This window comes from Trematomus bernacchii, unplaced genomic scaffold (genome assembly GCF_902827165.1).
Source record: "Trematomus bernacchii unplaced genomic scaffold, fTreBer1.1, whole genome shotgun sequence".
NCBI classification, from domain to species: domain Eukaryota; kingdom Metazoa; phylum Chordata; class Actinopteri; order Perciformes; family Nototheniidae; genus Trematomus; species Trematomus bernacchii.
In genome coordinates this window covers 544,514-562,048 of record NW_022987899.1, presented here as the reverse complement: position 1 = coordinate 562,048, position 17,535 = coordinate 544,514, and the positions used below count along the sequence as shown (strand labels likewise).

Here is a 17,535-nt window from a genome sequence, read left to right as displayed (position 1 = left end):
GTGACTCTGCACTGGGTATGACCTTGCAGCTGCCTCTTCTTGTGATAGGAGGAGGCAGGGCATTTCAGGTTGTTGATATTTATGAGAAGACACATACTTGTTGTCTCCTAAATATCTCATTTCTATGAGGCGTGAAGGAAGTACGTGACTCTTTCCAGAAGACGTCGCAGATGTCCCCGTCACCTTTCCGACACCTGCTGATGATATTAGCGCCACCTCGATTTACGACTATATAAGCCTGATGTGTTTTGCTGCTCCGGGGGGCAACATACCCCATGTGTGCGAGTTAACCCATATCCTTTGTATGTGATTTAACTCTGCTCCTTCTTGCAAGAATAAATTAGTACCTGATTATTGATTCTCAACCTGGTGTCGAGTGATATTTTCCTAACATAATTGGTCCTTCGAGCCGGATCCAAGACCTCCTTTTTTCTCCGGACAAACAAGCCTGACACTGTGCACAGGGAGTCGAGGACTCTTTAAAAAAAGACCCCTACCTTGTTTGATTTACAAAGAAACAATTTAGTAAATAGGGGGGCCAGGTTTCGCTGGAGAGGAGAGGACACATGGCTTTTGTCTTCAGTTGGAAAGGGTACAATAAGCATTCATTTCAGGGACAAATAACTGTATTAATCTCAGGTATTTATTGGAAAATGACACCTAGAGGGACCCTTTTTCTTATTTGATATGTGACGTGTTTTGAAGGATTGATATTAAATACAATAAACACATGTTTTCAACTAATAAACAAACAATTCAGATGTTTTCCCGAAAGCTATTAACAGAAACTTGACTTAAAACGTAAACAAACTTAATTCAAACTGAACAGAAACTAAATAAAACTAACTGTAACACTGTCTCAACAATCAATAACTCTGGTTTGAGAGTTTGATAGAGAGACTGAATAAATAACAGATAAACGATAGAAGGAAATTGCTTTTACTGTAAACTTAACCCCTTTTTTTGGTGCTTTTGTGACCACAAGTATATTGAAAAGTGTTCAAAAACACAGATACAGCCTGACTCATTTACTGGCAGTGTGAAAGGCGTCGTCTATCACGAATAGAAAAAGGGGAACAGGAGTGAGAACAGCTGTCTGACCTTGTCGAAGGGAGGGAAGATGATGGAGTGAGACGAGTACTCGGGGAAGTGGATGTGCAGCGCTGTGGCGTTCTCCGTGTACGGGTTGGTCTGGATGGTTCCTATGGGGTTCAGCATCTCTTCAAGTTCATCTGCGGGAGAAGCACATAGAATGAAATAACAGGCATGCACTGCAAAAAGTGGACATCTTGACAAGTACATTTGTCTTATTTCTAGTCGAATATGTCTTGATATAAGACACAATAACTGAAGAAGTAATAGTGCAGTGTCTTCTTGAGTTGAATCCCAGATGATTTTTTTAAGCTTCTGTGGTATTTGTAAAAGATGGATCATCTGGTTTGAAAAATGACATCTTACTTGATTCTAGAAAACACATTTTTATTGGAAAAATCCACAGAAAAAATTAAACTTTTTAGCATTTCTGGCTTATTTTGTAACACAACATTTCCTGATCCTGGCAAAATATAGTTAGAAATAAGTTTTCCCAGCTCATTACAAGATATTATTTATCTAAATATCCCATCTTATTTCAAGAAATCTTACCAAGTAAATATTCACTTGTTCTATTTCTAGATTTCTTGATTTATTCAAAGCGAAAACACCTTGTTTTTATAATTGTTTTACTTGATTTTGGAGCAGCATTTTTGTCCAGTGATACTGGAGTATTGTGGTACTGTGATTGGAGCGCTCATTTAACCCTAGATGTGTTTTTATTAGCAGACATAATGGAGGGTGTACCAGGAAAGGAGGACCAGCAGTGCAGGGTGATGTCTCCCGTCTTCAGCTGGCCTTTGTAGTCGAACACCATGGTGTTGACCCAGGCTATGGGGTAGTGCTGGATCACAGAGAGAGAAATAGGGATTAGTCAATGTGCTTATAAATATTGTTTACATGTGTTGAAATTGTACACACTTTTAGGTATTTGTAGGCCCTTATATAGCAGCTTTTCAGGAGGTACAAAGAAGCAGCGAGGGACTAAAAACTGAAGAATAGATTCGTTCCACTTCTTGAATGTGTTTTACCTTTAATTCCTCAACAAGTAGGCACAAATACTATCTGACTAGTTACCTAATTAAAAAAATGTGCGGTCAGCCAGCAATACATTTTACTCCCAGGATCCCCCCTCTCTTTCTGTTAATGCCAAAAAGTGTAAACAAGATACGTCCCTAGTCCTTAAATATCATGTCTTAATGCTGGCCAGGAAAGCATCGATCTCAGAGGTTATGTTATGACTATAAAATATAGTAAACCCCTGGAATCTCTTGATGTTAAATACTGTCTGGAGTTATCAAAAGTATCACAGGACAGTGTCTATGGAAACATGCTGGACTTGAGCTCGTCAGATTATCATTTTGTTCCATGTATTAGAACATGTCATGTTCTGTGCGTCCTCATTTCATTTTTCATTATCATTAGACCAGTCTTGTATTAGAAACGTGTATTGTATTAGTTCTCCCAGCTAATTACAAGATCTGATTTATCTAAATATCCCTTCTTATTTCAAGAAATCTTACCAAGCACATTTTCACTTGTTCTATTGGCAGATTGTTGTACTTATTTCAAGGGAAAACACTTTGTTTTCATTATAGTTTAACTTGTTTTTGGAGCAGCATTTCTTCCAGTGTACACCTTATTTGCCTTGTTCAGGTGTGTCTCTTACCACTTTCCCTGCTTTGCGGATGGTCTGGTACTTGTTGCTGTGAGAGTTCTTGGTGGACTTCTGCTTCTTGACCTTGTCCATGACGGCGTAGATGGCGAAGCAGAGGCGGGTCATGCGCGGCAGGTCGCACACGGACAGGTCGAACTCCAGCGTGCTGTCCTTCCAGGTGTGGTCCGAGCGCCCGCTGCTCTCACTGCTCACCGCCGGCTTACACAGCAGCTCCGTGCCGTGGAAGAGCCCCGCCCTCACCTGGACCTGAGAGTGTGTGTGTGTGTGTGTGTGTGAGGGGAAGCAAGGGGAACACATTATTTTTTATTGTGTGCTACATTTGAGTTCAAGTTTTTCCTCTTATGTCTCAAGTATATTTAAATATGCACTTTTGGAGAAGCCGTGGAAGAGCCCCGCCCTCACCTGGACCTGAGTGTGTGTGTGAGTGAGTGAGTGAGTGAGTGAGTGAGTGAGACATCTTTACATCAACCTAAATTCTTGGGCTCTGTAAAGTGCTAAAAGTGCCTAGATATTTGTATATTAGTACAATAACCAGTTGTGTATTCCCCTGTCCAGTATTTCATTTTACTGGCCACCTCTGTTGTGATTGATCGACCGCTTAGAGATGTCCCGCCCCTTAGCCTATCATCTACAATGTGTTGGAGCATTAGCCAATAGAAGCACGATTGTCACATAGTAAAGTCACTATGTTAGGAAGTAAAGGAGACAAATGGAGGCATTTCTTTGTGTGGGAAACAACCTCTGAAGGGAACACAGGGATGTTAGCCTTTGCAGACCATTTACATGCACAAAAACCTAAATAACAAACTACAGGAAACGTAAAGCTCCAAAAAGCCTAATAGGGCCTCTTTAAATCTAGTCTTAAACTATGCATGCAGGTGTTGGGTGTGCAGTGACATTACCACGAATATAAATGACAGTTTCATGAATGTCTACAAAGCAATAATTCACCTTGGCAGTCTCTTCAGCGTTCACCTTGCTGCCGTTCACCAGGACGATCTTAAAGGGGGTAGGCACGTCCCAAACACACGTCTGTACTTGCTGCAGAGAGGGAGAAAGAGACTTGCCGTGAGGGAGCAGCATTAGCATAACACACTGTAGAAATATGTGCTCCTTCACACCCAGAACACACACTACACAAACAGTGTGTGAGGTCAGGCGGGTCGTTCTGATGTCAAGCAGAGTGGATTTGCGAGGGTCAGCAATCAGCAGGAAAAACAGCATCACATGACACCTAGAGTCCATGAACATGACTAACCAGCTCACTTCCTGCTGTTTGCTGCCTGTGTGTGTGTGTTGATGAGTTTTTGTGTGAGCGCAATGGTGTGTGTAATTGTGTCTCTCGTCAGATAAGAGACCGCATGTGTGTCTCGCAGAACACAATGTACTTTATTCTCACTGAAACCCCCCTCGTCTTCTCCTGTTGAGAGACCAATTTTCAGTTTTCCCAGACCATAACAACACCCATTAACAGTTTCCTCTAAAAATAAATATCACTTTCTGTTACAGGCAGACACTCTTCTGGGAAGCTTATAAAAGTCTGTAGAGAATCTCTGTCTGCTTCCAATCTGCCTCTATTGTACTGCAGTACAGTTCCTTTGTATTGCACTGAATGGTCACAAATTAAATGAGCATGAGAAACAAACTATAAGGATTCTTTAGGATAACCTGAACCCTACAAATAATCAAGAAATCAAAGTCCTTTAAAAACAGAGCAGCAACAATAAGTCAAAGGACAGAAAACAAACGGAAACTATTTGGGTAGTAAATTCAAAAATCAAATATTGCAGAAAATGTAGTTTTTGTTTTGTTATATATCATAATAAACTGAACATCTTGATACAACACGTATATTTTAAAGTACTGCTTAATTAATGTGTAATTCCTTTAGTCATTTTTTCAAGTGTTATTTACTCATTAAAAAGTTGGAGGTGAAGCCAACTTTTTTTTAACCGTAAACCCACAACAATGATTCATTATAAGAAGTTAAATGTAAGATTTGTAAGTTATTATAAAATAACTATAGTTAATTAAACAGTAGTCCTTCATTTACCACATTGTTTTAAAGTATGCCTGAATTCATCAAATTATTTAGCTGAAGCAATTGCAGAAAAGTATGTTGTTTTTTTCTTTGTTTTATAACTGAATATCCTGATCAAACGTGTGTATTTTAAAAGTAGTTAATGACACAATGGTGTTGTGCAATACCTTCGAGTCCAGTTAGTCTCAATGGACTCATAAACAAATGTGGAAGTAATGCTAAACTGGTGGCTTAGTTTACTGTAAACCAACGTTTAATCAGAAGGAGGGAACACGTTTTAAAATAACACTGTCATGTATTTTATCATGTGATACATTTCAGACGATCACACACACACACACACACACACACAGAGGGTGAATACACAACCCTGTTTCCAAAGTCTGTTACTTTAGATGAAAATAAGGGGCCACTCCCCACGCCCCTCTGAGAGAGATTTGGTTACAAAGAACTCAATGGCGCTCTAGGAGAAGATTCAGGTGATCACACACACACACACACACACACACACACACACACACACACACACACACACACACACACACACACACACACACACACACACACACACACACACACACACACACACACACACACACACACACACACACACACACACACACACACACACACACACACACACACACACACACACCACACACACACACACACACACACACACACACACACACCTCGTGTTGCCTGACATTATCCCCACAGACCTACTGACACAGTTCAAACTCTGATTCATAAATCTCTCTCTATTGGTGAATCATAACCAGAGAGGACATTTAACTCAGCCTAAAGATGCGTGAGGATTGCCTCTTTTTACACACAAACACTCAAATCAGTCGTATCGCTATTCTCCATTCTCACAGGTATGAAACGCAGCTGGCATCGATCCAACGTGTTCTCTGGGAAAGAGGATGGATGAGTCGCTGACATGCCAAAACCTGAATCAACATCTCAACAATTATAAGGAAGAAGCCTAACTGTCAATCCCTCATTAGAAGTCAAATGAATGACGCAAACCAAGCTCACTAACATGATTGAACACACACACACACACACACACACACACACACACACACACACACACACACACACACACACACACACACACACACACACACACACACACACACACACACACACACACACACACACACACACACACACACACACACACACACACACACACACACACACACACACACACACACACACACACACACACACACACACACACACACACACACACACACACACACACACACACACACACCCACCACCCCCCCCGGGAGACGGGATAACGAAGGCCAATTAAATTCAGTCTGACATTTAAAGTGTGGATGCACACATGGAGGAGTGAGGTCAGCTACACCTGGCAGCAGAGATGGGGGGCGGCCATGTTTTCTGACAACGTGGCAGATGCAGAACAGCGGCTCATAAAAGACAGGTGGCTGCTGCCAGGTTCAGAACATGTTTACTCTGTGAAGCTCCACACCTGCCACGCTCACTGCAGGTGAAACAATCATCTGAGCAGCTTTGAGTGTTTCAGGGAAACCAGGACACGACTCAGTAAACACTGGAGGATGTTAAGGGGGTCTCGAGCTAAAAAAAGAACTGTTTGATACAGTATGTTCATCACACGCTCAGTTTGAGTTGTTATTGTGTCAACAAATCATTTCAGCCACATCAATGACAGTTATTATTACTTAGTACTACCATCTTGATTTGTATTTTTACATTATCATAGCACCAGATGCAGTAGATTATTATTATTGCAGAAGTCAGTCTGTATTTGTTTTTGTATTATTTTACTTGGATCTGATTGGTCGATTTAGGCTTGAAATGGTCTGCTCTTTCTTGATAGCAGATTGATGCTAATGATGCTTTGATCAATGGGACTATGTGCAGTCATATCAATCCACAGAAAGAAGTACATTTAATGTCAGCTGTGGTCAACAAACATTGGTTTTACTCCATCAAGACACCCAAAGAACACTTTTTGAATATTCATTTCTATATTTGTGGAGAGCAGGAAAGGTTGAAAGACAGAGCGATGGACGTCAGAGAAATCAGCAGAAGAAGACAGACAGGAAGTAAACACAATAGGGGACATGGTATTGGCTCTGGCAGTGTTTAAAGACTGGTAATGAAAAAGGAAATGTGAACATGTGACTTGGATAGTTACAGAACATTTCAATCAGTGCTGCCGTGATTTTAAGTTACGTTGTAGAACGGACTATTTTTTTGTTGAAATCAATGTGTTGTATGAAGTTATTGACTTATTTGGCGAGAAGCTGTGTAATCTCACATTATCAGAGGGGTGTTGAATCACCCTAAAGGAGTTACTTCCCTTACAAGAATTCTAACAAGCTGAAATCATGACATTTGTTTGACCTTAGCCACTCAAGCAGATGTTGAATCAACAAGATCACCGCAACGCAGAAGTGAGAAATGCAGTCATTCACACGTTGATGCACTGACCGTGGGAACCCGTCTCTTGGGAGGTAGAGGTAACGGGGGGTTGGAGGACTTCCGGCTGACCACGGCACCGATGGCACAGATTTCCTTGTCGAACATCACCTTGATGGTGCTGGAGTGCACCAGGGTCAGGTGCGGGGACTCCTTGGCCTGCATGCATGTGCGGATGTACTGCAAACAAGACAGGACGGGACATATTTAAAGATCTGTGCATATTAAAGCTCCCCTATTATGCAAAATCCACTTTTCCATGTCTCTTCTACATCAACATGTGTCCCCTCTTCTCCATGTCTCTTCTTCATCAACATATGTCCCCTCTGTGTAAAGAGACTCTGAAAGTCTCAGGAACAAAGATTCTCTCTCTTTTTGTCCTGATCCATTTCTATAAAAACCTGTCTGAAAATGAGCTGATCAGATTTTGGCCACTTTATGATGTCATAATGATTTTTTGGCTTGTGTAACCATTAGCCAATCACCAACCAAGGTAACCCCCCCCCCCCCCCCACCTTATCACCTGAATCTCCTCCTAGAGCACCATTGTGTTCTTTTTAACCAAATCTCTCTCAGAGGGGCGTGGGGAGGGGCTCCTTATTTTCATCTAAAGTAACAGACAGAGAATCAGCACTTTTGAAGCAGGGCTGAAACAGAGGGGATTATGGGTAATGCTGCAATGATCTGTTTGGTGTTTGGAGCCAAACACTTCAGAGACATGTTTTGTATATATCTGAGACCTATAATATATTGATGAAAAACAGTATAATAGGGGAATTTTAAAGCTAAACAGAGAAATGCTAGAACCCTTTTTATGGGTTTGAAACATAAAAAGTGAAGTGTGCAAAAGCCTTGCTGTATTAAAATAAAAGTACCTATACAGTATAGATACTTAAACATGCCATAACAAGTGGAATGTATGCACAGTAGACTTATTAAAATGCTTGCAGGGGTGCAGACAGGAAGGAACCCATCTCCTTGCAAATACTTTGGTATTATAGTTAATTTAAATCTTATTGCATGTCCCCTACCAAACTAATTTAGCTGAACTTCAGATGCAAACATACGTATCTCCTGAGGCTGCAGACCCCTGCCTCAACGCTATAGATATCCTACACAACAGCTGGACTCACAACACTATTAAGCGTATTAAATCCACAGAAGAATCATCCCACAGGCCATACGTCTATTAAACACCTGAACTTTTTAAAGAACATCCATAAACATTCAGTCGTTTGCATTTAGCTAATTATGTATTTAATATATCATTCCATGTACTTGTATATAGACTCTTCTTGCACTATTTCAATTTTATTTGTATTTACTTGCACACACAAAACATTCTCTTGCACTAGTTTATCGGTTTTATTTGTTTTATGTCCTATATATATATATTCACGTTGCATTGTTGGAGGAGCCTGTGACCTAAGTTTTTCTTTGCCATATCTACACTGTAGCTAATAGTTTAAAGAGTACATTTTAAAGGTCACCTATCATGCTATTTTTAAGCAATAGTATAGGTCTCAGATATATAAAAATATATAAAAAACATGTCTATGAAGTGTTTTGCTCAAAATACCAAACAGATCACCCATTCTAGCCATGCCTCATATCCCTCTATTTCACTTCCTGTTTCAAAAGTGCTGATTTGGGGTATAAAAACAAATTGATACAAATAAAAAAGTAGGGGGCTGAGCTCATGCGGGACCCGGCAGCTACTGTCTAAACTAAATACTGCCGTGATGAAACGCCATATCATGGTTTATCAAGGATTGTTTCTGAAACAGTATGGAGCTCAAAGGCTTTCTCTCTTGCCGGTTATACCACAAGGTGAGTTCCTTTTTATTTCCTGCTTCTTCACACACATGCTCTCCAGTACAGGTTAGCTCTGAGTGTTAGCGATGCTAATGTAAACATGCACCGACCATATTACGTCCAAAACAGTCGGGCATTGTTTCTGATAGCAACGTTTCTGATAGTGCCGTGGGTCCACATTTCAGATATTACGTCATATCGGACGCAAATCTGGATCAGCTCCGTTGTAGCCCCGTTTTTAGAGATTTGGGTACGGAGGAAAAGAGAGAGGGTTTTATTTTCTGACGCTGCGTGAGTTTCCCTGACACACCGAGGACACAAATTACAAAAAGTGCATTTTGTATGATAGGTCCCCTTTAAATGCAGAAATGTCATACAATGTCATTTTGAGCCTCTTAAATATTAAGATTTGCTTCATTTTTAAGCTTTAACGTAATATTTAAGTGAATATTTAGAGTTCTAGACAATAAAGCCTAAAACTTGAAACCACGTATCAAGGGTTTAAATTGGGCAAATGTTAAATGTCAGCCATAATGTTATGCATAAAGCAAAAAATGGAATACTGCCAGAAAATATACGAAACAAATTTGTTTTAAATTCAGAGGATGAGCATCATAGGAGGACATTACATTTTAAGCATCAGTTTGCACGTACACTTTAAAGCAGATGTGTGTCTCTTGGCGTAAAGAAGTGGAATTCTTTGCCGAATGATTTAAAGGGCTGTAAGATTTTTTTTTTACGTTTAAGAAAATGTATAAAGAAAGCGTAATTAGACAGTATGAAGTTGACTTTTGATTGTGTTCTGGTTTTATGTTTCAGTATTTGTAAGCAACTGTGACTGAAAGAATATTGCTTTTAAATAAGATTTTCTTCTCCCTGCTCCTTTCCACCATGCACTATAAAAGAAAACTGTAAAAGTGTAATTTCTTTGTTTTAAAATAACTACCATGTGTGGAATAAACAAACAAATAAATAATAATAAAAACCTTCTGGACATAGACATTGTCATTTCACAATTAAAATGTGGGTGGGAAATACAACAATAAAAAAAAGGACTGTCTCTATATCTGTTTATGGACATGATGCAGACATAAGAGCAGACCCCCTGAGCCTCTGACCCATGGATGTATAATAAGAACTGGATACAGCGTGGGAGGCGGGGGTCCGTATGTGCGCTCACAGAGTATGCGCCCCTTAAAGGTTCCATGTCATGGCCATTTCTACTGATCATAATTCCATTGTTGAGGTCTACTAGAATAAATGTATATTGTGCAATTTTCCAAACTCACATTGGTTTCTCATACAGCATCTCTGTATAGTATGTGTATTCACTCTCCTAAGTTTATTTTAACTTTTATTAAAGTACTAAGTTTATTTTATTCTAGTTTATTTACCGACGTCTCTTTCCCCATGTTAGTCAATGGGGGAAAGTCTTTCTGGACCCAGTGACGTCACGGACTGATACGGAAATTGTAGTACCGCCGTTTGGACACAACAAATATTTTCATCAGAGTCCGGCGCACTTCCTGGGGGCTTGCTCTGACCTTGTACTGGATGAGGGGCTGGTTTCTCTTATTTTCCTACGATACTGTTATGATTGGCTGTGAATAAGAGAATATGAAGGACAGACCATCTATTTCTATTTATTATTTTTTTGTTGAGAAAGGGGCAGGTAATATCAGATGATTTTTTTTCTAAAAAATAGACACAAATAAATACATAAATAAGAGTGGTGAAAGCAGAGGTAGTAGCGATGACAGTGCAACGAGATACAATTCAATGTCATTGTGCATATTTACACTTACAGTCTAAAAACGTTAAATGTACAAAACTGTATAAGTGTAGTGTATTTTCTAACTGTGTGTTCTAACAAAGGGTTATAGTAATAAGTATAAGGAGACCCCCCTGAGCCTCTGACCTTGTACTGGATGAGCGGCTGCTGTCCACAGAGGAACTCCAGGCAGTGGCTGACCCTCAGGACGTGCTGCCCCCTCCACGCCTCCTCCTCCGGCCCGTGGGTGGTCAGCCACTTCCTCACCGCCAGCTCGATGAGCTCCGGGGGGGTGCAGGAGGACGACACTTTGAGGCTGGCCGAGTCCTGCAACACAGGAGAGGAAGAACACACACACAGAGATCAGTTTTGGGGGTTTAAGAGCGCTTAAATGTTATATTATTCAAAGGTTTTATTGTCATATGCACAATAGTTAGAGTAGTTGTGGTAATGGAAATATTAAGCCCTAGGCTCCTCAAACAATGCAACATAAATATACACATATATGACATAAAACAATAAGAATAGTGCAAGTGGCCACTTTGCAAAGAAATGCAGAAGACGTCAATTATATACATGTAAAAGAGAATAAGGTAAGCTAAAACCAGATTGTCAAAATTAAATACTGTACGTTTTTTTTTCATAAGAAATATATCAAATCAAATCTAGTTTTATTTATATAGCACATTTAAAAGCAATTTTTGGTCGAGCCAAAGTGCTGTACATGTAATAAAAACACATTACTACAATCACAATAAAAGACAATAATTTACAACAGAAATATAATTAAAACAAAAACACAGGGAAAAGTCAGGAGTCGTGCTCCGCTCTGACTAGAAGGCCAGAGAGAAGAAGTGAGTCTTTAGTGAGGATTTAAAAACCCCTAGGGTCTGGGCCGCCCTCACATGGAGGGGCAGAGTGTTCCAGAGCCTAGGGCCAGCTGCTGCGAAGGCTCGGTGCCCTCGGGTTTTGAGCCTGGTCTTGGGCACTACCAGCAGCAGCTGGTCAGCAGACCTTAAAGCTCTGGCTGGGGTGTAGCGCTGGAGGAGTTCGGCTATATAGGCCGGAGCCAGCCCATTTAGTGCTTTAAAAACAAATAAAAGGATTTTAAAATCAATTCTGCACCGAACTGGAAGCCAGTGCAGTGAGGCCAGAATAGGGGTGATGTGGTCACGCTTTTTGCGGCCAGTCAGAAGACGTGCAGCTGCGTTCTGGACTAGCTGCAGGCGTTTAATTGAGGCCTGGTCCATACCCACATACAGAGCGTTGCAATAGTCCAGTCTCGAGGTAACAAAAGGCATTCATAACCCTTTCTAGGTCTTTAAAAGATAAATACGACTTGGTCTTGGCCAATAGTCTTACTAAAAAAATTATTTTATTTAATATATGAGCTGTTGACAGTGTGTGTGTATGTGCAGCTTGCAGATAATCTCAAACTCTGACCGTTGTTACTTAATGTTTGTTCCTATAAACAAAAAAAGAAACACTCTTGGTGCCCTAATGGAGGCCGTGCTGCTGGATTAGGTAAGAAAGTAAAGAGGAATGTTAAATAAAACTACAGAGAAAAGTTAATTGACCAGTTTTGATAGTTTATTTATAGTAAAAGTTATAGTTCCTACACTCACATATGTTCATGAGCAACAGATCGAGACCACAGACACAAGCGGCGGATTAAGAAAACTTGCAATATTTTATGGAAAAATTGTGGAAATTGTTGTTTTGAGCATTTTAATTATGGAGATGTCCTGCTTTTCTGGGTTTTAAATCAAATTAAAGTGAAAATAATTGGGTTTTAGACTGACATTTGAGATAAGGATGGACATTTCTCACCTTTTTTCAACAATTTCTAGACAAAACGATTGATCATAAATCGGAAAAACATTTGATATATGAACATTGTGAGTTGCAGCACAGATGTTAAGAAAGCTGCATGATAGTAAAACATGATCTCGATAAACACACAAGACTAGATTGAGATAAATGGAGAAACGGGAAGAAAAGAATAACTGATTAATAACTGATTCGGGTCCCAATAGACAGATTACTAACACCTCAATAAAAAGCCTCCTTGTTTAAGAACTGAGTCACTGAGTTCATTTGGCCATATGTGTGTCTGTGGCTGAATGAAATCACGTGTGCACTAAAACGAGAGAGCATCACAGACTGTATATATAAAGGTGAACATGCATGCGAGTGTGCACGCGTCTCCAATGTCAGTCAGAAATGTCCCGCTGAGGCTTCACACTATGTATAGCTCAGCACTGACCCACTACCTAATATCACATTATAATTCCTGGAAGTGTAATATACATGTCATTCATAAAAGAACTAACAACACAAAATGGTTGCGGCCACATTAGGGAGCATCTATTAAACAAATGGCACTAAAATATCCTGTGGGTATTTAAGCTTTTTACATTTTTGAACACGATTGACATATTTCAACAGCATTATATTGTATGCTTTACCTGCTTTGACTCAACTGTCTTACTACTGTATGCATACTTCCTTAAGAAACATTTTTGCTTTCTATTTTTAGTACCTACTTTGTCCTTGTGTCATGTTGTAAAAAGTTTATTGCAGTGTTTTTGCCATTACAACTAAAAGCTCAACTCAAACTCAAACATAGGCTTCCAAATAAACAGATAGCAAAGAGAGAGTCCTTGTTTCTGTTAGTGGGATTTGTACAAGATGTCCTTTAAGTAAGCTCAACATAAACATGCATACAGTCAACAGATAATCAATTGTCCGCATCGCTCTAGAGCAGGGGTGTCAAACTCAAATACACAGTGGGCCAACATTAAAAAATGGGTACTAGTCGAGGGCCGGACTGGTTCAATGTTTATTGCACAACTTATTGAAATGAACTTATTGCACATATTAAACCTGGAACTAACAAAGCTTAAATTATTGCCTATAAAAACAACATTAAACATTAAATAATCAGTTGCATTCATTTCTTATGGCTCTATCTGCAGCTTTTCCTCAGTCATTTCTTATGATTACATTTTTCCACAGGCCAACAACAGCTTCAAAAAAACTATTCCCCTCAAAGAACAAACCAAACATGCCCTGTTGTCGTGAGAGAAAAAGTGCAGAAGGAAACATCCATGTAAACTCAGGTTGCTGCTCTGTGATGCTAGTTCAAGCCAGATACTTGGCATCTCATCTTGGGTGCAAGGTCATCAATGTTTGGGGTCAGGCTCTGAGCGGAGGAAGTCCTCAGGATTGAGTGAAGGTGTGCGTGCAATATATAAATTGTCAACCGGGGAGGGGGGGGGGGGGGGGGGGGGGGGGTGCTAGTGGCTTATCCGACTAGCCCACCTCGGTGCCGCAAGTCAATACCGCTAGTAAGTTGTCGACGGGGACGGGGGACGGGGGACGGGGGACGGGGGACGGGGGACGGGGTGCTAGTGACTTACGTCCCGGTACTGAAGTGGGCCTTGAGTTTGACACATGTGTGCTCTAGAAACATCACTGTTGAGCCCTCAGCCTTTACATCTGAGTATATACCTAAACCTCCGTCTGTGAGACCGGACAAGACCTCTGCCTGGAATCAGAAAACAGGCTTTTTATTATCATGTTTATCATGAATCATGATATCATTATTACACTGTTTGTAGCTAGTGGTGGCTGCAAAGGATTGTTTATGACTCATAACGTTTGCAATAAGTTGAAATGTTCTGAACATTTTTCATCCGCAACGACACAATATTGATATGTACATATTCACTGATTTGCATATTTTGTATTATCGTTATTGATTTGTATTTGATTTACTTCTAATTCATGTGCAATGTCTTTTTATACATGCTGCTGTGGTGAAAAAAGAATCTCAAATTGGGATCAATAAAGTATATCTTATCTTATTTTTATATAAAAGAAATTGGTTAATCAGTTGGACTTTGAGAGACTTGGAAGAACATTTCCCGGACTAAACGATTAATCTTCAGGATAATTGGCTTATTATTGGATGTTTCCACGATGATGGTTTTAAATCTGATGACAGACCTTCAAAGCTATATTTAAAGCCCTCAATTAAAACTTATAATATGACATTTGTTGCAGCCATATAGGCTCACACTGCACCTTGGTCATATTTGCGTTGGAACAATAAATCACACCCGCACACTTCCTGTCTGTAGTTTATCTCATTGTGTCTGACCTCCCAAACAAGACTTCCTGCCAAAGTCCACCTGAGCGCAGTGGCACAGATGGCCTGTCTTTGTGTGTGTGTGTGTGTGTGTGTGTGTGTGTGTGTGTGTGTGTGTGTGTGTGTGTGTGTGGTGTGTGTGGTGTGTGTGTGGTGTGTGTGTGTGTGTGTGTGTGTGTGTGTGTGTGTGTGTGTGTGTGTGTGTGTGTGTGTGTGGTGTGTGTGTGTGTGTGTGTGTGTGTGTGTGTGTGTGTGTGTGTGTGTGTGTGTGTGTGTGTGTGTGTGTGTGTGATGTTGATCAAAGCTGATATACACAGGTCTGCAGGGACACAGCCATCTGTTTTATAATTAAACACTTTTATAACAGACGGAGACAGATGGATGGAGACGGTCGCAGAGTTTAAGAAAGGACAGGAGAGTTGGTTTTAATCAGTGTGAGGGTCCCCTGAGCTGCCATGCTAATGTGTGTGTGGCATCATTTCTCTGATGGTTTTTGACCCACTTAAGTGTTGTCACATGACCATTTTGGAGCTGCCAACTGTGAGCAGAAGAAAGAGGCAGAGCTGCAGAGGAGTCACATGGATCATTTTACTCAAACAAGGTCATTGTGTACCCAGATTTGTGGTTGTGAGTACAGGTTTATCAATGGAGGGTTTTTTGGGAGTATCTAGGTTAATTAGGACAATTATGGCTAAGATAAATACAAAAAAAAGGACAAATAATTAGCCAGTATTCTTAGTAGGGATGTCACAAAATACAAGTGGGATATATCCACTCTCTGATTGTGTTACGTTCATTTTGAGAGTGCTCTCATACTTGTTTGATTCTGAAATTGTATATATTTATAAAAATATATGTGTGCGTGTGTATGTCCGCATCTGTAGCCTGTTATTGTCTCATTATACCGCACTGTGAATGAATTCAAAGTAAATATACAAGTGGTCATGAACACATCTGTCCATCAGACAGAGGGCTGCTGTGCCTCCTGTCATCATTAATGGACGTCTCTTTAATATGACCGCTCAGAGGAGAGGATTTCTCATTTCTCTAACCGCCTGCTGCTTCCCCTCCTCTCTCCTCGGCTCCCCTCCTCGACTTCTCCGCTCGCATCTCCTGTGGGCGGGACTAAGACACGAGGATAGGAGTCGAGGATAGGAGTCGAGGATAGGAGTCGAGGAGGGGAAATTAGTGAAATGAGAAAGGCCCAATGTGTTGGAGCCAATAGAAGCATGAGTGTGTATTTTATATCTACTCTATGCTATTTTTAGTTAGTTTTTATGTCTTTTACTGGTAACTGTATTCTGTGTGATATACATTTTGTACTATGTCTTGTCTTTTTATGCTGCTGCAACGCAAACATTTCCCAAATTAGGATCAATACAGTACTTCTTATCTTATCTTATCTTAGTGTCCAACATGTGTAGCCCCTCACCTGAGACTGGTCCAGGTGGATGATGATCTTGAGGTCCACGGGCTCAGTGATGGCCGCCGACACAGCAGGGGGCTCCAGCTGGGGGGAGAAGCAGGCCTGCAGCCACTCGTTGCAGCTCATCATCTGAACCTGCTGCATGCGCTCCTCACTGAGGCGGAACATCTTAGTGCGGAAGTCCTTCACCTCCTGGTCGTTCATGGCGTCCAGCTCATGGAGACCTACGGGTGGAGAGGAAAGGACATTGTTATATATATCATGTTATTGTTCTCTTTTATCCTTTCGCCTCTATCTACTTGTCTTTCATCCTTTCTTTATACAGGGTTCATACACTTTTTCACCAATGACTTTCAATGACTTCTCCATGACCTTTACCTAATTTTCCATGACCAAAAAAATTACTCTTCAGCGGTACCACTGAAAATGGTTTATTTGAACATGGAACAGGAGAATAAGGTCTGCATATGAAACATGTTGTGCCTATCTAAAACAAATCCAATAGTAGGCTTACTAGCTTCTACACGCTAAAGCAACTACAATCTCTCACCAGCAAAACACCTCGTCAGTTAAATGCCATTTTACATTTCATTACTATACGATACAGTATTTATTATCATTATAGTATTACTATTTCGGCGATTAGATAAAATATAAATTATATTTGATGCAACTTTAGTTACATTTCCAAAACTTTGGGAAAAATATTGTTTTCCAAAACTTTTCCAGGGCCTGGAATTAGCATTTTGAATTTCCATGACTTTTCCAGGTTTTTAATGACTGTAAGAACCCTGTTTATTACTAATGCTGTTGATGTATTGTGATTTTAAGGGTGTGTATTATCATCTGGCCCGGGGGCAACAGCTGGAAATTAGCAATGTTGACTAAAGCTGCCCCATTTATGCCCTAATGTACATTTCTCACAGATATTGAAGTGACTGTTATTTTGTATATATTGATTGTTGTGTTTTTTTTTTATCTTAATGTGTGCATATGTATAAATGTGTCTGTTGAATGTGTATATATAGGATTTGTATTTTTTGTATTCGGGATTGTAGGAAACGGTATTTCGATCTCT

At 40.2% G+C, this 17,535-nt stretch overlaps 1 protein-coding gene across 1 annotated transcript in view; it reads right to left on the bottom strand.

Annotated features, from left to right (window-relative positions):
* Nucleotides 1-17,535, bottom strand: part of pik3cb (phosphatidylinositol-4,5-bisphosphate 3-kinase, catalytic subunit beta) — a 97,631-nt gene that overhangs the window by 26,328 nt on the left and 53,768 nt on the right. The window contains exons 5-11 of the mRNA XM_034114513.1: nt 16,464-16,681; nt 11,026-11,205; nt 7,305-7,472; nt 3,722-3,811; nt 2,762-3,016; nt 1,840-1,936; nt 1,102-1,232 (exon numbers count right to left, since the gene is read on the bottom strand). Of these exons, the coding sequence (XP_033970404.1) occupies nt 1,102-1,232; nt 1,840-1,936; nt 2,762-3,016; nt 3,722-3,811; nt 7,305-7,472; nt 11,026-11,205; nt 16,464-16,681 (1,139 nt within the window). The remainder of the gene's footprint in view (nt 1-1,101; nt 1,233-1,839; nt 1,937-2,761; nt 3,017-3,721; nt 3,812-7,304; nt 7,473-11,025; nt 11,206-16,463; nt 16,682-17,535) is intronic.